The 27,834-nt window shown below is 39.5% G+C and overlaps 1 protein-coding gene across 2 annotated transcripts; it reads right to left on the bottom strand.

Moving 5' to 3' along the window:
* Positions 1-218: 218 nt before the first annotated feature.
* MYOM3 (myomesin 3) lies at positions 219-27,261 on the bottom strand. Of its 2 annotated transcripts, XM_035345722.1 has the most exons (37): positions 26,516-27,260; positions 23,756-23,890; positions 23,520-23,594; positions 22,723-22,882; positions 22,321-22,478; positions 21,202-21,297; positions 20,460-20,548; positions 19,888-19,932; positions 19,544-19,684; positions 18,351-18,512; positions 17,924-18,065; positions 17,645-17,844; positions 17,241-17,294; positions 16,786-16,913; positions 15,688-15,871; positions 14,636-14,810; positions 13,891-14,012; positions 13,037-13,224; positions 12,735-12,861; positions 12,058-12,236; positions 11,867-11,981; positions 11,493-11,649; positions 11,077-11,186; positions 10,536-10,580; positions 10,268-10,404; positions 8,486-8,630; positions 7,244-7,303; positions 6,221-6,288; positions 5,660-5,770; positions 4,898-4,985; positions 4,529-4,567; positions 3,892-3,997; positions 2,910-3,073; positions 2,283-2,319; positions 2,134-2,156; positions 1,988-2,043; positions 219-919 (listed from the first exon to the last, which is right to left on the bottom strand). In XM_035345722.1, the coding sequence occupies exons 2-37, from the start codon at positions 23,860-23,862 to the stop codon at positions 623-625; spliced, it is 4,290 nt and encodes a 1,429-aa protein (XP_035201613.1). In that variant the 5' UTR covers positions 23,863-23,890; positions 26,516-27,260; the 3' UTR covers positions 219-622. The 2 variants fall into 2 exon arrangements, 1 of the variants encoding a protein (XP_035201613.1); XR_004755908.1 differs by lacking the exons at positions 219-919; positions 1,988-2,043; positions 2,134-2,156; positions 2,283-2,319; positions 4,898-4,985 and having other exon boundaries at positions 2,943-3,073; positions 26,516-27,261.
* Positions 27,262-27,834: the final 573 nt, after the last annotated feature.

Consider the following 27,834-nt stretch of genomic DNA (forward strand, 5'->3'; position numbering starts at 1 on the left):
CAACTTTGTGGACTTTCACTCAATCCTCTTGTGTAAGCATATTACTGCATGTCAGTATGGAGAGAAACTGAATGTGTTCCTCTGTGAAGCACCAGGCCTTGTTTTCTTCCCGTATGGCTTAAGTTTGTGAAGGCGAATACTTCAAGACTTTCACACAGTACTTATGAAAATTCTTCACTACTAACTCATTTGAAAATGTATGTACTTGATGACAGTGCTAAGGTGTCACTCAGGTTTTAAGTTTAATAATATAGACATAAACATTTCTCAGCTACAAGATAATCAGTAACACATGAGGATTTAATACAAAACAAAAACAAAATCAAAAACAAGAAAAAACAACCCTCTACTAAAAGCCTGGTTCTCATGCTGGTGAATCCTCTGGTATTTCCCACACAACATAAGTTGCCAGGAAAGAGTTTCTCTGTAAAGTGAGCATGCAAGTGTGTGCATGCACCCACACACAAGTGAGCATTGTTTTCTAGCAACCATCAAAATAAAAATACTAAAATAATAGTGAAATAAAAATAAAGATATGAGACTGAATTTTAGGGTGGAGACGTTCAAATGAATTCAAAAGAGTTAAATTCCTTTTAAATTCAATGAGATATAGTTGCCTAATTCATTTAGGCTTTCTCATTACAGTTTCCACCTGGGACTTTTCTTCTGTTCCTACTGGTATCTCTCCATGCTTATAGACACTGATAGTAACCTGCCCTGTTTCAGAGCCATATTTGTTCTTGACATAGATGCTGTATTTTCCTGTGTCTTCATTGCAGACTTTCTCTATGGTAATTGTGACAACTGTCCCCTTCACATCCATTTTGTAACGATCTTTAAAGACGATAACCTTCTCATTTTTGAACCAAGTGATTTCTGGGTAAGGATCTCCAGATACACAGCAAGTTAAACACAGGGTCTATTGTAAAACAGAGAGATTACGAACACATACTTGAGCAAAGAAATTCAGTTGATGTGAGATTAAGAAAAATAAAAATAAAGATCAGGACAAATCCACAAGGGTTTCTTATTGACTGTATTGTACCTTATGTGTTATATTACATGTTCATCAAATAGCACACATACTTTTATCTCCGGTCTTTTTTTTTATAAACTGAGAGTGATGTCTCCTGAAAGATAACTATTATTTAAAAATGATTATTTTTAAAGTTGTTACTTTGCAACTCCATTTAATTGGCTGTCTAGTTTGTGGCTATAGGAAATGGTGGTCCTTAATTAATTTTTATTGCTGTTCTGTACAGCTTCAATGGAACTAGAAATTCTTACAGTAGTGACTTAGAGTCACTTTCACAACTTTGGTAATAATGTGTCAGAAATGACATGAGGTGTTTTAAGCACTTGGCAAATTCTTCTAGGTTTTTAGTAGGTGAAATTCCAGGAATGTCCATTTCATTTTCCTGATATCTTCTAGTATAATCAGGATTAACCTAAGTTCACAGGGCCTGACTAATATTTGTGCTGCTGTCTTTTTACAACTTTCTTACACCATGAAGCAGCACTTAAATAGACACATGGTGAATTTGCAATTATTTTACAGACTTGTTATTTATTCTGACTGTGTAGTAGTAAAGGGGAATGTGACCCAGAAATATAAGTATCAAGTTTATATTATGGGAAAAATCAGGTTCAGCACTTAGCCCCTAGTCTAATTGTATTTTATGGGAAGACAACAGAAAGTATCTGACTGGGAAACAGACCTAGAAAGCATCTTTTACACCTGTAACCTGACAGAAGATTCTGCGCCAGGGAAAGCACCTGTAACTGCAGAAGCACATGCATGTTTGGAAGAACACCAGCAATAAATGGGACTGACACTAGCGTCACAGAGGGTACCACTTTGCTCCTTTAGTAGTAGTTCTGAAAAGCTCCTGGAACTGTAAAGGAGGGAGACACCAGTAGTGTTCTCCCAGCAGTCATTCTCATGTCTGTGCAAAGCCCAGTTACATGAACAGTTACTCAATATTACCTTGTCCTCCATGATGGTGGCAACATCTGGCAGACCTTGAACAACTCTGGCACGACCTGGGAATAAGCAAATACGACCTTTTAGTTTTACTTATCAGTGTACAACTTGGTTGTGTTTGGCAGAAGGAAGGAAATTCATTTACTTACACTTTTCTGCTACTGCTGCTTCTCTGAAAGTGAAGAGGGAGAGAGATAAAATTATAGTGGTTTTATTTATTAGGTATTGTATTCTCAGTATAGAATATGACACCTGAAATAGATTAGTTTGGCTGTGAAATAGTTAGGCAGAAACTTACTTTAGCCTTCTGTGCTCAGCCAGGGCATCTTCAAAGGCTGCAAGGAATGAAATGTTTTTAGGGAAAGTTGCTGTTTATTTCTTTTGACTTAGTAGGTTTAACATAATGCATCGGGTTTGGAAATACAGGTATTTGTGTGCACAGCAACATATAATTAACTATCACTTATACATTATATATGCTTTAAGGAAATAAGAATATACTTATAAAGTACTGAAATAAGTGGACCCTAATATTCCCTTTCCTCAGAAGGAAAAGAATCCTTTGAACTGTTTGGAAAAGCCTTTGTAAACCTGAAGCAATGTTCTCTTTTCCAGGATGCTGCTTGTAAGCTCTGGCAGCCTTGGGAGAACGTGGCATGTCCAGGGAGCAGCTGTCCTCCCATCATTCCCCCAGCAGCACCTTATGCTCTGGCAGCAAGGTGCCCTAAAGACTTGGGTCCCTTCTGCTGCTCTCTTCTCCTCCCCTCAGGTTTCCTTTGACTTTCATGGGCAGTTCATTGTCTTTCTGAACTCAGTTTCATAGCATGTTGTCATGGAAACAAACCTCCAGCTCAAACACAAGAGAGAGGAATTGCTGCCAATGGTTGAAGGAATCTTGGAAAGCAGATCAGGTAGATCAGCTTACCTTGCCCAGACAAGTCCATTGACAGCTTGTGAGTGTCATTCCCATCAAATAACTCCAGGACGTATTTTCCCTTATCTGCATCTGTGGGGTTCAGGATGTGAAGCCAGATTTGATTCATTGTGCTCCCAGCTTTCAGTCTGTCATGACTTTCCACTTGCTTCTCCCTAAGCAAACAAATTATATAATTTCAATACTATTTAGTGGAGCTGCATAAATTAGAGTGCCAACTTTCTATTAGTCCAAAACCAGTTAGAACAAGAAGGTGGGAGTCAGGACCTTACTGCTCATTTCATGGAGAGTTATGGACTCACTCATTTGAAAATCTCACTGGGCATCTATCTCTGTGTTTAGGCAGTTTGCCAAAGCTCTACAAACTCTACAAAAAAACTCCTGATTCTTATGTACGAGATTAAATAGGATGTAGTCATCTTACACATTTAGCCCTTAAACATCATTAAAAATTGGCCTCCTTGTAAATGTCTGTAGGAAGTGTGTAATAAAAAGGCATTTATCTATTTTACCAAGATGTTATGAGGCTAAACTAGCTCTTGTTTGGAAAGAATCTTGTAATGTTTGGGAATATTTGTTACTCAGAGTGGGGTAATGTGGTTTACGGAAGTGTAAGATAGTAGACATAAAGAACTTGGGAAAAAATGACAGCTTCCTTTCCTGTTTGTAACTAAGGTGGCTGTAACTGAGCAGTACCTCAAATTATTATTCTAGTAAAGATGACCACTTGCAAATATTTCTGCAGTGCTAAGATAAAAATAGCATGACTTGTTTATTTTGGAATTCCCAGACATGATTCAGGATTCAGAGAGAATGGTGGTTTTCAGTCTTTACCCTTATAAATCTCCCATTGCCTTAAAAAATAAGGATTCAGACTTAAGATGCTTAATTTTTATGATATACAAGCAACATTTTTATGATGTATAAGCAACAGTACCCCCAGAAGCCTTGCAAATGTCTTTTGGGGACTTACTTGTGATACCAGGTTGTTTTCATGTAGTCTGTGTAGTACTTCACATCCGTGTAGATTTTGATGCCTTCTTCAGAAGGCTGAATTTTCAGAGGTGAAGCAGAAAGAGCTGATAGTATAATTGAAAGACTGAAATTGAGGAGGACATTCAAGAATATCTCTGTAATTTTACATGCTATGCAAACAAAATCCCAAGCAACATATTAAAATTTCTCTCTGGAGAATGTGACTAGCTGAATGTGGCATTGAATTCTGCCTCTTGGAGTCTTGGGTCTTTTAGCCAACAGAGTAGAAAAATGTCAACATCTCTTCTGGAGACCCAAAATACACATCACATGGATATAAACAGTGCAACTTGCCCAAATTCACATAGCAAGTGCTGTGACAAGGAGCAGGCTGCTGGCACGTAAAGGTCACAGGAATAATTTGTAAGTGCAGAGGGTTTTATGTCCCTGGGCACATATACTGACCATCCCCACTGACAGTTTAAAGGTGCTTTTGATGCCAAAGAAATATAAAATGTGCTGTATTGTGCTTGAGATGGTAAATATTGACCTCATGAGCTGTTTGCTCTGATTGTGGCACCCCATCTTTTCCCCCTTCTGTAATTACTGTATCAGCTGAGGAGAAAGGGACATACCACTGATCCTGCACAGCTCCTTGAGAAGGTCTTCAAAGGCTGCAAAGACATAACGAAATTTAACTAACTATACAGTACTTAGCAAATCACATCTGACCTACTAACTTAATTTCATTATATTTAGACTATATCAGTTATTCATTGCCTTTTTCTGTTGCAAAGCTTACTGGGGATGGGGGTTTATCACCAATTCTTTTATTTTTAGATGCTGAGCTTTTTTGACTGTATTTAGATGATTCTATCTTCCTTACCACTCAATGTGTGCAGTTAAAAATGTGGTAGCAAGTTATGAAATTTGTTTTTAAATCCAAAATGAATACAGGCCAAGTGTATGAATGTGTAATATTGCCATGTACAAGGTTCTCTTACATCCTTTTGTGAGATCAAGTTGGGTGTAGTCTTCTCCTCGGTCATCTGAAACAAGTGCTTTGTATTGGCCCTCATCTGCTTTGGTTATCTGGCAAATACATATGTACATATATAATAATAAAACAACAACAAAACAACAACAAAAAAGGACAATGGAATTTTCATATATTATTGAAATAAGGCAGGATTTGGAAAAGGCAGAGAGCTGAGATTTTCATCTTCCCAGGACTGAGGCTGGACTGATCAGAAAGGATGGCAAAAGAAGAAAGTGGGATTCAAGTTAGCCGTGCAGAGATCGCACTAAAAATCTGTACCACCAAGCTGCCTTTCCTCAGCTACACTCCCTCAAGGCAGAGTTAAGACAACAGTGGGCATTAGCTCAGCATGTCTGACCTTTTGTGCAGGTTAAGCCTTAAATTTGATTCAGTTGTTTCAGTAATGAGCACAGTAACTCTTTTTTTTTTTTTTTTTTTTTTTTTTGACTAAAGTTTGTCTCCAGAATGGGCAACCAATCTTGCTCAGAAAACCTGCACCTGCAGAGCCCACATTTCCTTTTTAGCCACTCTCAGAACTTGTTAAACCTTTAACAGCCACTCACCCTTTAAAACATCTAATTTCTAATTCAGCTGGCTATAGCATTAATTATTCTTTCATTTGGTGGGCACTACCCAAAACACAAATTGAATGTTAAGTGTAAGATAACCCTATGTTTGCATGTTGATGTGACTGCCAATGCCTCTGAGTTGCTTTTATGTTTTTCACCTTTTTAACACAAAGAGTTCCTATTCCAGTCTGTGGATCAAACATGCCACCTGTTCGTGCTTTCTTATTGAAGAACCATTGGAAGCTGGTGTCCTTTCCCAGGTTCGTTGCCTGTTTAAAGTCAAGGTTTAGAAGTCAGGTTCCCAAGCATATTTTATTTCTGAATGACAACATGCCCGAATGCAAAACATCACTTGCATTACAGGATTGGTGTAGAATTCTGGAAACTTCCTTCGTTATTGAAAATTCTGTCCAAAATATAGAGTCATAGAATCATAGAACATACCGAGTTGGAAGGGACCCATAAAGATCATCAAGTCCAAGTCCTCACACCGCACAGGTCTACCCAAAAGTTTAGACCATGTGACTAAGTGCACAGTCCAATCGCTTCTTAAATTCAGACAGGCTACATAGTAAGAGACATACTATCTCTTACCCTTTATTGGTCTGCAAATAAACATTTAAAGGAGCATTTTTTGTTCCCATCCCTTAAATTTCACACCTAAAATTTAATGCTAAAAGAATTCAGGCTGTACAGTTGCATCACATAGATGTATGTACCTTGCAGGTAAGGAGTACTTCACAGCTCTCGGTAACCTTCCATCTCAAATTCTCTATAAAATATGGGCCTATAAAAGAAAATAAGTGTTTTTTTGCTGTACAGTTCCACAGCTCCTAAATAGCAACAGAAATGCCCCCATCTAGTGGTGAATCCCAGCAGTGCTGCTCGTTGGGAGTGTTCATAGTTCTGCACGCACCAAGCACCACACTTTACAGCACACAATTTTTGCTGCTTTTGTAATGTCATAAGGCAACAGATCTTATGTTTGTTGAGGAATCATACCTTAAAATTATGTTAGTGTTGATGCCTAAGAAGTCCTTTACTTAATGACTACTTTGCATGAAGTCAGTGTGGGAGATGAGAGAAATTTTCTGAGTGAAGTGCAACAGAATAGACAAGCTGTATACTTTATAATTTTCTTCCTGAATATTCCTGTAGGGGCAAACTGGGGGGCAAGTTGCTTTATGCACAGCTTAAACTTATACTGTGCATCTCTGAAGACAGGCAACTGCACCCATAGCCCTCTCTGGTATGACAGTTGGTGGTGGTGGATACTTGTATCCCAGTTAGAAGGGGATGATCGTCTTTCCAACTGTAATATTTTTTCCCTCTGAAACTGTTTTATAAACTTTCTTATCCATGAATATAAGGCGGGGGATAAACTGAAAGAACCTTGTTTCCTACAAGGAAAATGAATTGATATTAATTACAACATATATATTCAGAATGGACAATTTACAGAAATAAGAAATGCTCTATGTTACAGTACTGACTCAGAGAACCTATACTGAGTATTGTGGCTAGCATGACTAAAACTAATTTTAAGAAAGTATTTTGTTTTTCAAGAGTTGGGGCAGAGTATCCGAAAATAAGGAATTTTATCCCAGTGTATTAATCAGCTTAAATAATACACTTAAAGAAGATGATAAAGTGTTTAGAGCACTCAGTAATATGGCTTTGCTCAGGTTTTACCATCCTGTTGGCACAGCTCTGGTGAGTCATTAACCTTCGGCTTATCTTACCCTGCTTTTTCTTCCATTCTCTCCGTTTTGCATCAGCCTCCTCTGCAACTTTAGCAAAACCTGTAAGAACAGTAATTGTTAAAGTCAACAAAAGAGCCTGTTTCTTAGTATAACACTAGAGATATCTGGTTGCAAAGGGTCTCTGGCCTCACTGAGAACCCTGAACAGATCAGTACCATCCTTTTTTTGATTGTACTGGTTGCTGAGCATGTAATATTTATTGTCATGAACACTGAAGGGTCTTTGGAGACTTGAGCATTATGCATTTAGGAAATGAAATACGACTTTTGACCATACAAAAATATAGTCTAGAAACCCCGAAATTAAAATGTTTTAAAAGTAGGAAACACAAAGGAAGGCAGAGAGCATAAAATTTACCTCACTTTTGGACAACTGTATGTAACCTGAGGTTTCTCTACTTCTTTCATCATCAGTAAAGAAAAATGTGCACTTACAGAGCACAAGTCAAACTCATTTTCTATTCTGAACTTAACAAGTGGTGGATCACCCCATGAGAGTCTGGTTGTACAGAGAGTCAAGTGGATGTGACAGTTGTACAGACACTTTCACACAGAATGTGGAAGCTTTGTAGGGTCACTTGAAATCATCAAACTGTTAGCAATAACTGAAAATGGACATAGTGTATGGGGAAGTATTTGAATGCTAATCTTGTTGCTTTCTATTTTTAATTTATTAAAGAGCCTCTGTGTACTAGCACCTACAAGGACCCTGCATGTTTCACGTTTATCTTTCTATGTTGCTTGGACTTGCCTTCAGTACAATCGACACTAGTTTCTTTATTGCATTCAGTTTGATCCAACTGACCAGCTGTTAAATACATTGAATTTTCAACCTGATCCTGTCCTGAAATAAATAGGTACGTAACATAATACTTGCCATACAGTTTGCTGCCAAGATACACACAGTTTGACATAGCAAGATAATAATGTAAAACATTTGGAAACAATAACTAAACTAGATTCACTAGATGTTTTACTTTAGCAGATCATTTTTATCATCAAGGACCTTATTTGTAAGACCAAAAGTTTCAATTTATGTTAAAGAGAAGAGAAATTCAGATTATTTCTTACACAATTTGTGGACTTTAAATGTATGCTAAAATTTGTTCTCCACATTCCCAGTGTGCCAGTATAGCTGTTAGAAATACTTGAGGTCCTTAAGTGCCTTGAAAAAATTCCACTCAGCATGGCAGTCTATATTTGATACTGAATTTCCACTTACGTTCATCCAAAAGAACTAGGGTGAATTGATTTTTAGCTTTTCCATCGTGCAGCTGGGCTGTGTACATCCCTTTATCATCATCACAGAAATTCTGGATTATCAGTTCTACCAGACCTTTTCCTTTGACAAAGTTTATTTTATGTATCTGTGTAAAACAAAGCAAATATGATAAATTAAATAGATTTTCCACAGAGGAACAGTTCCAAGGCGAGGTTCTGGCACAACATCTTTCTCAAGACTCTCAGACATCAGACAGTCCCATCATGTAATGTATCCTTATATATTTCCCCCATCTTACAGGTGTAATGAGGCTAATGCACTCTGGAATTCTGTATTCTGTGATTCATCTATTCTTTATTTGTGCACTTAGGCATAGCAGAATTGCATGCAGTAGAACTTTTCTCTTGGAGGAAGTTTCTGTTAAAACCACACAACGCAATGCATTCTTTCTTGTTGTGTTTTACAGACTTTTCAACTTGCCAGGATCTCTATGATTTTTAGTATAATGAAAGTAATCACATATGTGGGCAATTATAAGTAATATTGCCACCCTCTGACACCGTGAAACCACTACTGAATCTTTTACAAACACACCCCTAAACCTGCCAGACACTTACATGTAAATACCTTAAATGTAAATACCTTTGTTAGGCCTCACCTCCTTGTTAGCTCTAGGCAAATATTATTGTTATAAAGAGCTTGGCAAACACTTTGTAATCATGCATTACTGTGTCAGTTCTCCAACATAGAAGACAGTTCTTATAATAGACAAAAGTCTTCAATAAATTCACTACACATTGCTTTAAAAAAACAGCCCTCCCCCCAAAACCAGGAACCATTGCAATAAAAGCTCTGAAATTCTTTGGCGTACTGCTATCCATTTGTTGTATCTGTGGTGTTTTTTGTTTAGTTTTACTTTTTTTGTTATCTTGGCATTGCTATGCTGCATTTTAACTGACAGGTACATGATTTATGTTGTTCTTCATTCTCAGCTGTTCTCCACTCTGCTCCTGTCATTCCAAATGCTCTTTAAATGTTAAAATATTAACTTGATATGGGAATACAAAGAAGAGGGTAGAACTCTTTTTTAAAAAATATATCAGAAGGTAGGAGTGTATTGTAACATGTGATGCAGTGTTACTTCCAGTTATTTCCAGAGAAATAAATCACTTTCATCTGCTCTTAGAATTCATTATCTGTATGCAGTTCAAAGAGAGGGTAGATACCTTGCAGCTTTGCTTGTTAAAGTAGAAGAAAAAATATCCTGCCTCATTGTCAGAGATGGTATATTTCTTTACCATCCTCTTAAATGAGTTCAGACTATTCACTAAGAGAAAGCTCTCGGTCCTGCACAGGTGCATCTAGTATCAGATGAGTGGAACATGGCTGAGGTTTGTTGGAAAATCCATGTATAAAAGGGAAGTCTGCTGCACCATGGTTGACAGAGGCAGCTTCTCATAGTGGGAGGAATGCTGGCTAAGGAGAAGGTGTTCTCTGCGTCTTATCACTGAGGTTTCTGCTGGCTGTAGTACTGAGGAGGATTGCCCTGTCTTTAACTGAGCATCAGTCCTGTGGCCGTGCATGGTACGAAGGCCAGACAGCTTGAGAATCAGACAGTTGGCTTTCTGCTTATGCACTGTGGGAAATCAAAGCACAGAGCCTTCCAAAAACACACACCAAAATGTCTGCTGATAATTTAGATAGTGTGGGACGTGCCCAGTTGGTCTACTTCCCTGTTCAGCAAGGGGAAAGAAAGTCAGAATTAAAAATACCCAAACATACTGGAGTACTTGGAAGCTCCTTCTCATTGAAGATTAAATGCAGTTCTGCATTTGGTGACAGCTTTTCAACCTCCAGCCACAGTCGCACTTCTCCTTTCCCCAGAACATCAATGTTCCAGCCAGATATCAGCTTTATCACTGGAAAACAAAGAGAACCGCCAAGGGGAATTTATATATAAACCACAGAACTTGGCTCAGCCAGGATTATGCCAGAGTTCCCCTTTCAGAATCTATATATATGGTAGTGGCCTCAGCCTGGTTCAACTTACATGGGTTCCTGATTTCATGGCTACGTTTCAGTAACTTGTCCAGGTCTGAAATGCAAAGAATAAGAAATCATTTAGATTAATACAACTAGGCCAAATCAAAATCATTATATCAGTTGGGATTAATTTGTCAATGAACTTTGTTTACATGAAGAAGAAGATAGTAAGTACGAGACATTCCATAGCAGGGAGGGCCTGAAGCGGTTGTGAAGACAATTCTTAGTTATGTCCAAACAGAACGTTGGTTCTATCAACTTGAGAAATATTTTAAAGTTTTAAATAACTATGATAGTGTAGATGTGTGTGAAATCTGAACTCTAATGGAAAAATAACCTTCCAGGACCATGGTATCTTTTTGTTGGGGACTGGAAAAGAAACTGCCCTTTGGCCTTCAGGGAATGAGAAACATCTTTCTAATGATACCCCTACGATTAAGTGACATCAGTCACTTACTATTGCTCTAGGAGAAGCTTTCCTTCAAGCATCTCATACTAGAAAATTATGGCACGTTAGATTTTGGTGCTTGTTAATAATTAGTTTTTACCTTCTTTTGTTAAAGTGCAGCTGGCAGAGATATCTTCATCTACATCTGTGACCTCCACTGAATATACCCCCAAATCCTTTTCTGATGGGTCTGTCAGTATAAGCTTAGATCTTGAAAGTAATAGTAGAAAATAATATTTTGTTTAAAATTTACGCTTTTTGTAAAAAAAATACAATACATTTGATACATCTGGAACATCACATATATGTGACACTGCCATTCCATTCCACATATGCCACTGTGATATTCCATGGACAGCAGAGCTGGGAATCAGGGAGAGATTTGCAAAAGTTCAACAGTTTACTTGTATATTGGGAGGAGAGGGAAACATTTGCCATCGCATTTTTTGCTGTGTTTAAGGTATCCTTTATTCCACACTCCACAATTCATTTTCTCAGCGTGTATAATGTACTCACTTGTTGCCCTTCTCTTCAGTCCAAACTCTGTCAGCATCTGGTGGTCCTTCATAGTTCTTTAACCAGATAAATTCAGAAGAGTCGTTCTTCTCAGGAGCTTCAAAAGCCATATAAATGAGACCCTCTTCATCAACCCCAAGTTCAATTTCATTTGTGCCTGTATGACAAAAGCAAACAAAGGAAAAAATAAAACAGCAAAACATTCCTTACCAAAACAGGTAACATCTGGACATCTGGCTTAAAGGCCAGAGAGTGTACAGCTAGAGTAAATTCATTTGGGCAGATTAATTTGCTAATCTTTATTTTGACTCAGGCTTTTTCTTGCTATGGAACATGTAGCTAATGTTTAAAATCTCACCACTTTAGTTTCATACCAGGCTTGGTTTTAGCCACCACAGAATCCGAGGGGAGCGAAGGGGGCCCAATTCCAGCTTTGTTCAGTGCTCTTACTTGGAAAATAAAGCATTTCCCTGTCTCCAGATCTGAAACCTGTAGGAACCAGTGACAGAGATTAACATAAGGCTGAATGAGAAGCAGCATTTGGATAGTAAGTTCAAATACAGACCTTCATGTGGGTGGTGGCTATGGACTGCTTGTTTATTTGCTTCCATTCCTCTGACCCTTCCTCACACACATCCACATAGTACCCTGTAACTGGACCTGCGCCTGTGTACAGTGGGGCTTGCCAGTGTAGCATCAGGGACGAGTCTCTTACTTCTGTAAACTTCACATCATAAGGAGGGCCTGTCCAGAGAAGAGTGTGCTGTCAAGCAATAACATTAAAAATGCAAGCAGGTGCACATCATTTGAGTTTGAGATCAGAAAGCAGAGCTTTCTGATAACAAGTGAATAGTGGGTCCACAGGTGGTGCTTTCTATGCTATTCAACCATAGAGGTTCTAGAACCATAGGTTCTGGGGAAAAAAAAAAAAAAAGCATACATCAGCTGGTTTGATGTTATGTGCTCTGGTGTAATATACAAAGATGTTAAGGTATTTGGTCCAAATTCTTCATTTTCTGGAAACAATATTATTAAAAATACCTTGATGCTAGATGTGTGATGCGGAAATAATATGCTACATCTGAATTAGAAGGTCCCCAGAAGTGTTTGTGTGCATCTGTACACTGGTACTCAGCCATGTACAGATTTAGTCTTCAGAAGTCCCTCAGAGTCACAGAAGAGTGAGGAGATAACTGGCGTACCTGATAATACTGTTCTGCCTGTTCTTTTTGTGAGAGGTACCTGGTTCTGGCATTGTCCATTCCTCACACTTGAATGCATCACTGGGTTCAGACACTTCCCCAACACCAGCCATGTTCACTGCACAAGCCCGGAATTCATAGAGGTGACCTTCCCTGAGGTTGCCAACCTTTGGGTTCAGAAGCACAAAGAGATTATTGGCATGGCCTTGCATGGTAGCAGTCTTATGAGGCATGAAGAAAGTTCTGGACTAGCGGAAGTAGAGGAAAAGCAGCTCATCTTATGTTGGAGCTATGGTTCCCACTATGCATAAGGAAGGACAGTATTATATCTGAAATTAATACCGTGTAAACTCGTTGGGGAATTCGCTGAATATTGACTTCATGCCAGTCGAGTTCAGATGTATCATGCTGGTCTAGGAAGTAGCCAAGAAGCTTTGTTCCTCCTTGGTGCTTCGGGGGCTTCCAGCTGATGGTCATGTCAGTCTTCCCGCAGCTCAGCAGAACAAACCCGCGGGGTGCAGATGGCCGAGCTGCACAGCAAAGGGAGGGGGGAAGGACAGCAATGTTTAGTGAGGGCTTGGGGTCTGGGGACTAGGGAAGGAGGTGTACGTATTGGACAAACCAGGGTGAGGAAAGCCCTGTGTGTGCAGATCAGATGTGATGCTATTTATATTAAGGCCCCTTAATACCACTTTTACAGCATAAAAGGATTTAGAAGTGAGCAGATTCTTATTTAGATGCCACAAGAAAAGTAATGGAAACGTTTCAGGGTGTTTCTTGCATGTTGCTTTATGTTTTGTCTGTTAGAAAAGATGGATACAGTGAGTTGGTATCAAGGTGAAGGCTGAGGGTCAGCTACTGTCTTAACATGGTGGGTAGGTCTTTGTAATTGCTCTGGAGAAATTCACATTGCTGATTTCAAGATACCAGTATAACTGTGCACTTAAAACATTCACTTGTACCTGTATCAAATGAATATTGTAAGCGTTAACACACTCTTTTGTCAAAATGCTAATTAACTTTGCCCACCCCTGACATGTATGCACCAGTGGGGTGCAAGAAAATCCATTCCCTCTTGCTTTTGTTTGCTTATCTGCTCACTGTTATTACCACTGTGTGTCACAATAGCTTTGTATGATAGATACATCTTGGAGGGGTTTATTTTTTGTGTGTATGTGCATGTATATACTATTTACCAATAGCAGGCCTGACAATGATAGGATCCGTCTCTGGTGAGCTTTCGCTTAGTCCTGCCTCACTGACAGATTTCACACAAAAGACATACTCCTTTCCAGGCTGCAGCCCAGGAACAATAAATCTAGGAGAGAAAATTACTATGTTTGTATCTGACTCTTCAGACTGCAGGTAAACAGTCCTCTGAACAGACAGCAATATATTTTAATAAGGCAGTGTTCCTTGCAAAACAGTTATTTGCCATTACAGATTAAAGAGCACTGTGCCACATAAAATGGCAACCAATAAATCGGACAATAAGTATAGATCAGATACTGAGAGGTGCAACCCTGCTGTCTGGCACTGCCACTAGAATAAATAGGACTTTTAATGAACTATTTTTGTTGACATATGGCCCCCACAGTTAGAGAGGTTTTCTGAATCAACTTACTCTCTGGAAAGCAAGCAAAAAAAATAGAATGTGGTTCTGCTGGTCATGCCACAAGGTCTGTCTTCTGCAGACTTAGAGCCTGACGATACACACAGACCTTGCTGTCAGTCTGGCTTTGGATGCAAAAGTAAGACTGGGCATTTCAGCATGTGAGCAATACTTAATGCTAAAAGAGGACGTGGTGTTTGCGTGTGTGCATGCCTGTGTGTGCAGAGAAGGAAGATCTTTTTTTATCTGAAATATGACTCTGGCCATACACAGAGGAATCCGAGCTGGCACCCTGTCTTCTCTCAGTGCAGTATAATAGCTGAACTCACTCGTTACATGTCACGGGCTTATTATTGACGGTTTGCCATCCATCTGTCCCAGTTTCCTGACAATATATGTAGTAGCCAAGATGCTCCAGACCATCCTTTAACTTATCCCACTGCAAAACAACAGATGTCTTGGTGTCTCTGAAAGCTAAAACCTGAGATGGTGGTGGCAGAGTAGCTACAAAAGAAAAAATGAAAACAGAAAAATAGTTGTATTCTTAAAAACCTATAAATTCAAAGGTTTTCATAAGTGAGCTGAGCTGTATTTATTCACATTTTCCAGAGCTTCACTTTCAAATTAGAGCAAAATATCATAGACATTGTCCTGGTCTACAGCCTAAATGTTTATGTTTGGGTTTGTGATTCCTCATACTCCTTTGCCTCACGACCCATAGATTTATGCACGTACACCTATGTAACCTCTGAAGCAAAGGAGAAACAAGACTCGTATATTAACTCTCACATGACACCACTGTGAAATGAGACCTGCTTCACTCTTGAGAAAAAAGGACAGCATTAATGAACACTAGGGCAGCTTTAATATGAGGATATATAAAATATAAGAGCAAGAGCTAGTCTTCTCTGTGTAATGGAAACATGTGCATGAGTCTTTATATTTCTTACTGTTGTCATGTCATTCCTGGGAAGAAAACAGAACAAATCAGCCCTTCAGGGACTGCTCCGTACTCTGAAGCCCCTGAGTTAGGCTCCTTCAGCAAGCACAGCTGTATTGTTCCTTCTGACATGGGCCTGTGCAGCCTCTTTTTTTTAGAGTGCTGGAAGTATACTTGGATTAAACACAGGCTTCAACTGTCCCTTACTTAATTCTCCCATCATTGCTTGGTTAGATTTACACTGCACTGACCAACTGCTAAGTAATTAAAGAAGTATTTAAGGCATTAAGAGATTTCCTAATATCAAAGCAACTGCTGTGTAATAATATAACATGAAGTTTAAAGGAAGCAGGGTGGGGGCAGGGGGAACCCGCACATTAATTTCATAGTACATCTTCTTTTCCATATCATTAGTGTAGTGCATATTAGTGAAATAATTACCAAGTTTTGCTCCAGCAGTTATGGGTTCACTGGGCAGGGATGGCTCACTGATTCCGTACTTGTTAACAGATCGCACGCGGAAGCAGTATGATTTTCCCTTAACAAGATCAAAGAGTGCAAATCTTGGGGAATTAACTGGCATATCCATATTAACCATTTGCCAAGAGTTGCTGCCTACAATCGACTGTAAAGAAAAAGGTGATGATTTACACCTTGTGAAAGCGTAAAAACCTTAGTTTTTTTAAAAGCTTAATCACAAAGTCAATCTTCATAGAAAAGTATAAAAAACAACCAACCAACCAAAACAAAACCAAAATATAGATGATATACTTTTTGTTGATAAACTTAAACTTTTCTTCCATGGCAACAGAGAGCCCCTTTGCAATAGAAATGGTACAGCAGGTGGGAAATGAGTACATATAGAAGGAAATTGGTAGGAGATACTAATTAATTAGCAAAGGGGTTAGAGGGGAGCAGGAAAGTGAACTACTGTGCAGTTCTTCATGGCTCTTCTCCTCCTACGGGCCCATAGGGCAGGAACAGTCCTCCTGTTAAAACTGTGCTACCATTGCATGGTGTAAAACTCACTAATTTATTCTTTGCTAATTAGTTCTATGTAAGTTGGTGTCAGAGTCAGGATCATGGCTCTAGTACGCTGTGGAGCTGGAGAGAAACCGAGAAAGTCATTGCTGACTTGGTTCTGCAGTTCCCTGCGCAGTGATCAGTGCTGGCGAAGCAGAAGCAGCTTTCCCTTAGAGTGGCCTTTCAGGGTGTGTAATTCCAGTAAGGGACTGACCACATTTTCAAGGGAGTAGGGTGATTCAGCTCCTTTGCCTCCCTTCTTCTACTTTGTACCAAGGTTTTTAGGAAAAACATGATTGTATTTTTTTTTTATTATTATTTTTTTATTTTTAAGATGGGAGGAAACCTCTCCTTTGGAAGCGGTGACTTAAATTATTTTCAGTGGCTACTCTAGGCATCCACCAGCAGTTATTTACAGTCAACAAATATTGGCCTGTGCTATAGGCCATATGAGAAATAAACAGTTCTTTTCAGGAGTAGCAGCGGTTTCCCTTCTATGTGATACTATTTTCTTACCTTTTCCACGTAGTAATTCAGTGGCTCTCTGCCTCTTGGGTCTGGTTCATCCCAGGCCACAGCCACATAATCTTCTCTGATCTCACTTGCATGAACATTGGTGGGTGGCAAAGGAATTTTAATGTGTCCTATCGGAAGTCAGAATAGAATATGCTTTAGTTATAATGTAGCAGAAAAGTGTTCTTTTAAAACAGATTATGTTTTCCCATTGTAAATAAGATTTTTTCAGTATAGAGGAAGAGTCTTTGCTCAGACAGATAAAGACTGGATGAGGGAGAATGGTTTTAAACTAGAGGAGGGGAGATTTAGATTAGACATTAGAGAGGGTAGTTTCCATTCCTTGTGCAGCTTGCAGTTATGTTTTACCATATCCTGAGTCATGTTAGTACTGATCTTGTTGTTCTATAACAATCATTTCTCTCTGAGACAATGGCTCAATATGAATTTGAACTTACCTTCTAGGTCATCCTTGAAAATTTCTATCTTCCTGCCTTCATCATATGGAATAACTGTAATGTTAAACACGACAGCGTTATGCAGGAAAGAGATACAGAACTGTGTCAAAATGCTTGGAGCTTGTCAGAAAAGACAGAGATCAGAACCACATTTAATTTATGCATTTAACTTAATTAAATGCATAATTGTATACATTTCATCACACATTTAATGAAATGTCCCAAGTATGGTTGATCTTTTCTGTTTCAGAATAGTACTTAGGTGGGTTCAGCAAATTTGCAGCACGGCAGTATGTTGCAATGATGTTTGTGAGAATGAGGAGAATCTGGACAAACTACATTCGTTTATAACTGTGGCCTCACATTGTACTTACAGAGCAAATTTTCCTGGTTTCAGTACATACCTGTCACTCTCTTGTCCTTGCTGGGGTCATATGTTGTAACTGGAGCACTGGTTTTTGAAGGATGACTGATGCCTGCTTTATTGACAGCCTTTACTCGGAACTGGTATATCTGTCCTTCAGCGAGGTGCAGGACTGGGTATCTGCAGGTTTTCACAGGCTTGTCATTGCATGGGACCCAGTCCTCTGACCCGGCAACACACCTGGAAAAGTAACACAGCCCGTGGAGTTCCTTTGGGTTTTGTCCACAACACAATGATGAACTTTCTTGCTCATACAGACCTTTCAATAAAATATCCAAGGATTGGACTTCCTCCATTATCACTGGGTGCTACCCAAGAAAGAATCAAGCAATCTTTATTTATGTCATGGCATTTCACATTGAGTGGGGATCCGGGTGCACCTGCTGTTTCTGCTGCAGCATCTATAAGAAACAGCAAGTTACAGTGGTTAAGGTTTCTTCTTCTCTGTCCTAAAACTTGTACTCAGTAACTTGATTTTAAGTGTGCAAGGGCCTACATCTAAGTAATGCAAGTCATATTTTCTAGAACCTTAATCACAATTGAAAGCAGGATTTAAACATTCTGTTAATTGTACCCATGCACATAACTAAGACATGTTTTCTTGAGATTGAGGCTGTAAATTCCTTTATGCCACAGTATTAGGAAAGGAGCTTTTTGTTCTAAGTAGGACAGCATCCTGATAATACCTCTAACAAACACGTAAGTGGTCTGCTCCTTATATCCATCCAGTGAGGGGACGCAGATAGTGTAAAATCCCTCATCTTCTTTGTGAGCACATGACACTGTCAGAGAAGCTTCCCGGTCTTGGTACTTTAATTTCTGACATTCTGAGTTCTCCAGCAACTCACCTGTGAAGCATGAAAAGGGGTAAAGGATCTATGCCTGAACTGGTGGAATGAGGATCAGTGTATTTCCAAACGTAAATACAAAACCAAAAATAACAACAGAACAGAGCAAGAAAATGGGTCTGCGAGACAATTCTGCTACTATGATTGTTGTGCCTCTGAGAAACAATCCTGGTCTCAGATCCTACTTGGTGGCTGTCCCTCTGTGTTCTCTTTGTACACAAAACACAGCGCAAAAAGCATGGACCTTATCCTGAAGAGCTTGTAATCAAAGCAATAAAGAGTAAATAAAATGCAGCTTTAAATAAATTAGTGAGTAAAAGGTGCTCTCCACACCAGGTAACTAGATGCTCTGAGGTTTGCCAAATATTTTACCAGCTCTGTCTGAGAATGCATTACCATGTAGCCTGCAGGATCTTCTGTCTGAGTGGCCCTCAAACCCAAGAAAGCAGGATGTGCATTTTGCGTATATTTATCAAATCCAGAATTGCTCAGAAATACAAAGTATAGCCAAATTCTCCTCAGATCACTAAAACTCAATAGGTCCTGTTATTTTTGTGGCTGATTATGGTATAAGTGCTGAAATGGTAAGAGGCATCTTAACATGTTCCCTCTGCTTTCCAAAACTTAATAGCACACAAAGAATTACCAGTCTGGCTAAGATGGACATCCTTGTCTGGCAGCACAACAACACAGGATAGCCAGAAAGTAGTTTTTTTTCTCCATCTTTTCAGTGACTTAACAGCAAACACTTCGAGCTACCACTGTATAGAACTATGGCTCTTAAACTGTTTTTACAAGCAGAAATAAGTCATTACCTCCAAACCATTGCCGTGCTGTCATCCTTTTACAAGTGAGGAAAGCATGCCAATTAAATAATAGCACCTATAGCTTGAGAAGAGCTGAGAGCAGCTCATGAATCCAGAATTCTAATTCTCTTCTGTAAACATTAGATCACAGCTGTGAAATTAAATGGTATATTCAGATGTGTATATGTATACAAGCTTATATGAGCTTAGCTATTGAATACAAACCATCTCTGAACCAGGCAATGTCTTGTTGGTGTTCATGTAAATCAGAGGAGAAGTAACAGGAGAGGGTGAATGGCTCCTTTTCTCTTGAAAATAAGGGTTTCATTGAAAAGGCAAAATCTGCTTCTCTGGCAATAAGGGATCCTATGAAATTAAAACAAAATTCAGCATGAGCAAGACTTCACAGAGTTTTCTTCCTTGTAGTGTTTTTATTATGTTAAGAGTGGTATCTGAGCCTTGCACTTTTCATATGCAGTCAAGCTAATAGGAAAAACTATAGTTCAGAAAAAGCAGTTTGCTTCAGGATATAAAAGTCCAAGAAATAATAGTAACAGACATTTACTTACTTCTGTATATTTCTGAATCAAATCCTGACTCATTCCCATAATATTCTATAAGACAAGAAGGAAATACCTTTAGGAAATTTCATGCCAGTGTTTATCTTCCCCTCAAATGTGTACAATGGTATCAGCACATTTTAAAATACAATTCTTGAGTCACGTTCTTCTGTGTGTATATGCATCTCCAAATGGTATTCAGATGATCAAAATACAGCATGCAAAGAGTAAGGATAATAACATAACCCATGACAGAGCCAAGAGCTACCAACTACAGCACTACCAACAAATACACTGTCTATCTAAACCAAAAAAGACCCCTGGGTTTGCAATTCATTCAGTCAGACACCTGTCTTGGCATGACCTGTGAGGTCTTCTAAGCAAACCTCTTCAACTCCTATTCATCTGTTACCATTTAAATTGCTCCCTGGACTCTCAGTCCCACTGTAGGCATTTAGTTGTCTGCAATTCTGTAGGTCTATTTTTTTTTTTTTTTTTTGATATCATGTCTAGCATTGAAACTATTTTGAAGAATCACAAGGATTTGAAAATTTAAAACTAAGGAAACATTTTCTACTTACTCCTGACGAGCACTGTAGCAAATGAGTAAGCCTTGCCGTACTGATTCTTAATTTCAACACTATATTCAGCAGAATCTTCCATAGAGCATCTGAAAAAATATTTCCCCTTCATCTTAGGTTTCAGTCATTATTCATACTTTACAGGACAAAAGTTAGAAGCAGATAGTTGCTTTTCATCAAGAAAGTGTCTTTCCTTTTGATTGTGGATATTTCTTATACTTTTTTTTTTTTTTTTTTTTTTTTTTTTTTTTAATACACACAAGCAGAAGATTTCAATTAGGAGCAAGAAAAAGACCTCTGGAATGCTAAGTTGCAGTGAAGATATGTAGGAATGTTTATCACCTGTATAGCTCACAGGGTTGTTGAGCTAATGTCATTTTGATTATATTGATCAAGTAATTGGTCAATGTAGCAATTCACATTGGTATGTTTACTTGTGAAGTGTTCCTAATGTGCAGGGCACTACCCTTAATGACAATGTTTTAGCCATGCCTAAAAAAAAGGAATAAAAATTAATAAGGCTGTAAGATTTTTGTAAAAAAAAAAATTAAACCTTCTGAAACATTGATATCACTCACTAATAGCAAAGGCTTAGCTCAAATACAACACACTAAAGTCAAGCAGGGTTAGATGCCAGAAGAATTATCCTTTTTGTTTAGCATACACAAACTGGATGTTTCAGGAGAGCAGGTCTTACTCAACTGAAAAAAAAACACCTCACAGACAAGAGTATATACATTACCTGCTGATGTGCAGGGTCAACATCCCAAACTTGTTTTTTATCTTGTATTTTCCTGCCGGGGCTAGGCAAAGATCGACTGGGACTCCATTTTTATACCTAGTTGAACACAAAGGTGACACAAAGGTGCTGAGAAAGGGATGAAGAGACTGGCTGGAAAAATTAACACCTTATTTTAAAATTAGTGACATAACACACAACAGAGATACAGAGGAGTACATGAGTGCTTAGGCAGCTGCTCACAGCTCTCTCTTTCAGTGCTCGCATCCATGCCAGCCCTGAGCAGCCCCGCAGGGAACCTCGCACCCATCAGTGCTGGAGTCTTCCTCCTTGGTTTGTGCTCCCAGGTGTCTCTTGCTTCCTTTGGTTGGCTGGGGAGCTGCAGGAGGTTCTTATTCTATTTGCTCTTTGAGAAATTCGGAGGGTTAATTCTGGAAGGACAAAGGGGCTCTGACAGTACCAGAGTTGGCTGCCTGCAAAGTCAGTAGTAATCCAAATGTTTGCATGCTTCAAAGCTTCTGTGGGAGGAATGGTCAATCACTTTAACAATCTGATCAAAGAACACTCTGCAAATTGTTTTCTGAGGCAATCTTTCATTTATTTCTGTCCTTCTGTTATTAATGGCAAACACTGCAGTCAGGTCTGGTACATAATGCTTCCTCTCCTGTGTGCTGATAAATAAGCAGGGCTGAATAAGTAAAAGAATTGGTTTGTTTTTCACAAATTGTAGGACTGATGACATCAAAGCTAAAACTTGTGTGGTATCCAAGGTAGCCAAGACTTGCTGGTGTGTGTGTGCAGGGTGAATTAGTGCTGGCAGGACATTCTGGTTTCCGAGCACCAAGGGAAGCAGGGAGATCAATGTGAACATCAGTCCCATCCCAAAGGAGCCCTGTAGGACTGCCAGCTGTCTTCAGGGCCCACTAAATACCTCACATCTTTACCAGTCCTAACAATCGAACTGAAGAAGGGACCTAAACTTAAAGTGTTTTCTGTGATTCTTAAGCTCTCCCTTCCTCCTTTCTATCAGGACCCAGATGTTACTCTTCTGGCTGCCCCCTGAAATGCACACACTTTGTCAGCCACGTGGGCAGGACAAGTTGCTGATATCGGCAGACATACCAAGTAACCTGTGGTGATGGTGAAGCTAGGACTGTGCACGCCAGTGTCACTTCCATCCTCTCCCAGACAGTGTGTACCCGGAGGGGGATCCAGAACATAGGTGGGCGCCCAGAACGCAGCTCGATGTAGTCCTTCTCCATTTGTGCCTTCTCTACAGCCTGTGACAAGGATAGACTAAATAAAGGCAATGGAAAGTGATTATTTTCCAATTATACAAACTGTTTTACACAAGGGACATGTATAATAACGCTTCAGGGGTAGGAGTATAAGGCCTTGTCCTTATTGCTGGTGTTATTGAGGTTGTCCCAACACCTGTTTAGGATCTTCTCCAGAATGCTACTTCGTGTTGGCAATTACAACCCCATTGGCATTTCTGCTACCAATAGAGACATCTGATCTGACCTTCCTCCGAAGGGCCTTCCGGTCAGCTCTCACACGCAGCAGTCTGCAGTTCCTAATAACCTCCTTTTCCAGCTTTTCCATCTCATTTCCAAACCGAACCCTCTTTTGCCCTCTCTGCTCAAGCTCTAGGATGGCAGCTTCTCTTCTTAGCTTGTAATCTCTGCAATAGAGTATATTAAAAGCCAACAATTTTTAGGATAATGCTTTATATTTTCTTTTGGTCTTTTTGCATTGTTTTATAGTACATAGTTTTGTTTAAATCTAAACAAGTATTAAAGACAGAAACATCAGTTTTTACTTAGAATGGGGTGTGATGACAGGCAATTGTGTGTCATAGAAGCCAACAGTGCTAGAGATAATACTACAATGACTCAAGAAGGGAATCCACTATTTGACCACTTTTGGAACTGGCAGAAGGATTAAAGAGAAGACGGGTGTTGCTCACTCTGTAGGTTGTTCAGCCCTCACAGAAGGATGGACAGCAGGATCACTGCCAAGATTTCCTGGAAAGAAGGGTGAGTTCCATCTGTTGCCATTATATATTAATCTGACTTTGTATTTTCAATTTATTCCTATGAAATATAGTTTCGCTTAAGCCCTGGCTTGTGAGGGCTCGTCATCACAGCTACCAAGGCAATGCAATTTAGTTTCCTGCATTTTCGTAGAGGTCTGGTGTTTTTAAAGGAAGAACCTCTTGATTGAACCTAGTCGAGTCCAATGAAATTAATTGGAACCTCTGACCCCAACAGAAAGGCGATACAATGCTTGTATTTGAGTTATAATGATTTCTGACTTACTGTGGTATCTCGGAAGTCAGTGCAAGGGCAGCTGCTATGGATAACTCTGAAAGGCTGAATGTCTCTTCTTCCTCACTTCCAGAGGCAGACATACATAAAAAGAATCCAGACAAATATCCATAATTTTATAAATTCAAAATTCAACAAATCTGTGAGTGTTTAGTACTGAGTGTAATGCTTTAGAAAGTCCTGTCTGGACAGGATTTGCTCAAACTATCCCTGTCTCTGTGGCTTACCTGGTTTTGAACCTTTTCTTTCTAGTTGTGGAGGTCGTTTGCAAGCTCTGTTCCCTTTCTTCCTTTTGCTCCTCCTCTCTGTGGTGGAAAAAGGTTCGGGTTCCCATGCTGGGAAGTCAGAAATGAACTTTCTTGCTGGAACAGAGTAAAACATAAAGTAGCTTTCAAAGCTTAACAGTATTGCTTTCAGTTACCATTAGTCCTTGCTTTGCTTTGATGTTCAAGAGCCATGAAAGAAAATTCATATAATACTACCTTCTGGCATTCAAACTATGAAAGAAGTTTGTTTTGTGATGCTTCAGTGAAAAATGGAATCAGATGATCAAATTAATAAGTCTTTAAAGGCAGCTGAGGTTGTAACAGAACAGTAGGTAGGCAACATTTTCTGGATAGATTTGTTTTCCGAAGGCTGATGCTCTAAAGCTGCTGGATCTTCCAGGGTGTTCCATTAGATCAGTCGCCCAATATAGCATGCAGGCAAATGAGGAATATCATGAGAAGGGAGATCAGAGAGACGTAGAAAATCAAGGATAAAAGAAGATATGGAACTTTAGATAGTGAGATACAGAGGAAAAGTTTAGAAAATAAGAAGATTTTCAGTCTGGAAACTATTACAGGGGTATCTGATGCCAGCTAGACTGTGACCTGACATCCAGATTGCAATTATACCATGTTCTGACCTTGCCTGGATGTGCCAGGGGTTGGATAAGGCAGCACTGCTGCATTACAGGCTGCTGTGTGGGAATTGCTTGGTGTCTGTGACAACTGGAAATCCAAGTGGGTTTTCTGGAACTGATCTTTTGTAGATACAGAACAGTTCTTCACCCCAAATATCCCATCTGCGTTATCTTAATCTGCTGGCAGTTTGTCCTGGTTTCAGTTAGGACAGAGTTAATTTTCCTCGTAGTAGCTGGTAGGGTGCTATGTTTTGGATTAGGATGAGAAGAGTGCTGATAACATGCTGATGTTTTAATTGTTGCAGAGCAGTGCTTACACCAAGCCAAGGACTTCTCAGCTCCTTGCTCTGTCCTGCCAGCGGGCAGGCTGGGGGTGCAGCAAGAGCTGGGAGGGGACAGACCCAGGACAGCTGGCCCAAACTGGCCAAAGGGGTATTCCATACCATCTGACGGCAAGCTAAAAAATATATAGGGGTGGCTAGCCGGGATGGGGGGCCGGCTGCTCGGGGATAGGCTGGGTATCGGTCAGCGGGTGGTGAGCAATTGTGTTGTGCATCACTTGTTTCGCACACACCATTTTTATTATTATTATTTCCTATCTTAATAAACTGTCTTTATCTCAACTCACAGGCTTCACTTTCCTGTTTCTCTCCCCCATCCCAGAGAGGGAGGGGAGAGGGTGAGCGAACAGCTGCATGGTGTTTAGCTGCTGGCTAGGTTAAACCACAACACGGTTCCAGTCAATACTTCAATGGGATAATACTTTATCCAGTCCTCTGAGTGCCTTCTGCTTCTTCTTAGGTCTTGGAAAAAGCTGATAAATTCTGAAGAAAGCTAGCATCCTTCAAACACTAGCCGTAACGGAGTTGCTCAGTAAACAGCAGGACTCTCCCCAGAGGGAGCAGAGAAGCCTGCCTGCCCAGAGAGATCCCTCTCCTGCAGGTGAAACTTGGGGAACAAACAGCAGCTCTTGGCTGCCTTCCACCTCCTGCATTAGCTGCTAAAGGACTGTGCTGTTGCTGCAGTCCCTCTTCTGGGAATAAAGTGTACTGCTTTTAGGCACTGGATAATGAGTGGGCATTAATCAGAAGTGATTTTTAACAGGGTATTCCTACGTAACTCCTTAGGTCTTGCAAGAGGTTCGGAAACCGACAGCACAATATGTAAACTGCACAGATTTTCAAGTTCTAGGAGCTTATGTTACTTTATGAAAGCACATTGGCTCTTTGGAAACGTAATCATTGCTGAATAATATTCATTCAAACATATTTGTTTGCTTTCCTTTGCTCTATTGTTGAAATTTTCTCTTGATAAATTTTTCATTGCATTTTAGATTTATTGCTTTCTAACCCTAAAACAATTAAAAATACACCTCTGACAACTTTTACTAGGAGTATGATTTTCTGTTAATGTAAACAAATTGTGTAGAATCTGTCCACGGAAAAGGAGAATTGTATGGAAAAGCACAGTTATGGTAAATGCAAAATATTCCCAAATGCATATGAAAATACAGCTTTCCTCAGTAGATGCTAACTTTGGATGAAACAAAGAAGCATTGGCAAATACAAAAAGTGAAAATAAAACATCTTTATGGAAAAAATATTTTTTTAATTTCCTAGAATACTACTCTCTTTAGGACTATTGCAGCTGTAGAATGACTACTATGCATCAGGTCTCCGTTTCTATGTTCATGAATAGTTACTGTTCCAAAATCATGTTTAATATATACTACATTCTATTATTCCCTGGAAAATTTTCAGTGCTCTATAATCTGGTGTTTGTTACAAAGATACAGAGTTCTGATCTGCAAAAGCCAACACTTTTCAATCCAAATGTAGGCATTTTTTCTGAACTGATAAATAAAACAGAATATACTCTTGTGAGAAAACATAAAATAAAATTATTTTCATAAGAACAACACTGGAAAAGCAGTAAAGACACTCTAAAGCAGATACAATCACAAAGCACAATCTGTCTCTGAGGTGCAATACAAAGTGATCATATAAAATACCATGATGCTGCTATAACAATCTTTTAAAATCTTGCTATAAACAGTATTTTATTTACAGATAAACAAACTCACCCTGCGAAGACTACAGTGAGAATGCCTGTCCTCATGCAAGAGAAAGGACAAAGGAGCGTTTCCTTTTCCCTGTTGACGACACTAAGAATGACTCTCCCCAAAAGAATGTTCCCCATGTTTGAGTGCCCATCCTCGAGCCTTAAATATAGCATCCTACCATGCCATCGCATTGACAATGGGGAGACCCATGCGGGGGTCACACTGCTTGAGTCATGTACTGCAGTGACAACTAATCACAAATTCTTTTTTGTTTGGTCAAATAATTGCCATTGCCAAAATATATAAGGAAAGACAGGTGCCTCCAAAATTCAGGCATCAGAGCATTGTATTATCCTCTGCTTCCTTTGGATAGACACTCGTGAAGCAACTAAAATGAATAATGAATGTTTTAACCTCCTCCAGGATTTTCCCTTGGGCCAACATTGCCATTGCTGCATAATGGATAGAAATCATTTATTTTGAAATCACTTTAGTGAATGCCAACTGCAGGGAAATTATGTCAGTGTATAATTAGATCAGAGCTAAAAACAGCTCATGTGTTTGGGTTGGCTGTGATTATTTCACATTCTGTGTTACAGGCAAAGGAGGGCTTGATGCCACCACAGCAGTGAGCTTAAATATCCAGCTTCCCATGGCAGTACCTGGGAGGCTGGAGCAGGGTAAAAGAACAGAGACTGCTGTTTTTCTATGTGTTTAAGATCAGCTTGCAGTTTCAGCATTCAGGATAAAACCTTCTCAGCAATGTAAGGAGCGGGTGGTATTTTCTGTGATACCAGGAGAAATGAAGGCTTGCAAGTAGTGAAGCCCTGCAGCTGCAATGACAGTTTGTTAGCCAGGTGTTCTGCAGCTCCATCTGATTAGATGAGAGGTCAGTGCACCAGCTGTGGGCTTCGCCAAGTGGCCAGAAGGCAGTAAAGAGGATCTGTAAAAAAAATAACACTGCTGTACTGGGTGTAGCTGAAGGTCTGTTCAGCCCAGTGCCCTGTCTCTTGACAGAGGTCCGTAGCTTTTCCTGAGCTGAGCACCCACCATGCTTTATTGCTGCTAATAGACCTATCCCTGTTAATTAGTGTAACGATTCTGGCCTTCACAAGACTTTGTGGAAATGAATCCCAACATCACATCTGGCAAAGTTTTGAGTCACCCTGATTGTATCAGTAGGATCCATTTCTAAGAACCTGTGTTTGCTTTACCATCCAAAGGAAGCAAAGCTGAACTCCAGCAGGATTGGCACTGGAACAAGGACTTCTGTGGGAAGTTTATTTGGTGGCTGCCTCAAACATTTAAAAGAAAGCAAACTTATTCTTGGGCAGGCATGG

Source organism: Oxyura jamaicensis, chromosome 23 (genome assembly GCF_011077185.1).
Source record: "Oxyura jamaicensis isolate SHBP4307 breed ruddy duck chromosome 23, BPBGC_Ojam_1.0, whole genome shotgun sequence".
NCBI classification, from domain to species: domain Eukaryota; kingdom Metazoa; phylum Chordata; class Aves; order Anseriformes; family Anatidae; genus Oxyura; species Oxyura jamaicensis.

Coding starts and splice junctions, on each gene's coding strand:
- MYOM3 (XM_035345722.1), bottom strand. CDS start 23,862: ATGGGAACCCGAACCTTTTTCCACCACAGAGAGGAGGAGCAAAAGGAA. Junction 6,289..7,243: donor AGAATGGAAGAAAAAGCAGG/GTAAGATAAGCC, acceptor TTTCTTTTATAG/GCCCATATTTTATAGAGAAT. Junction 3,998..4,528: donor GGAGCTGTGCAGGATCAGTG/GTATGTCCCTTT, acceptor TTATACTATCAG/CTCTTTCTGCTTCACCTCTG.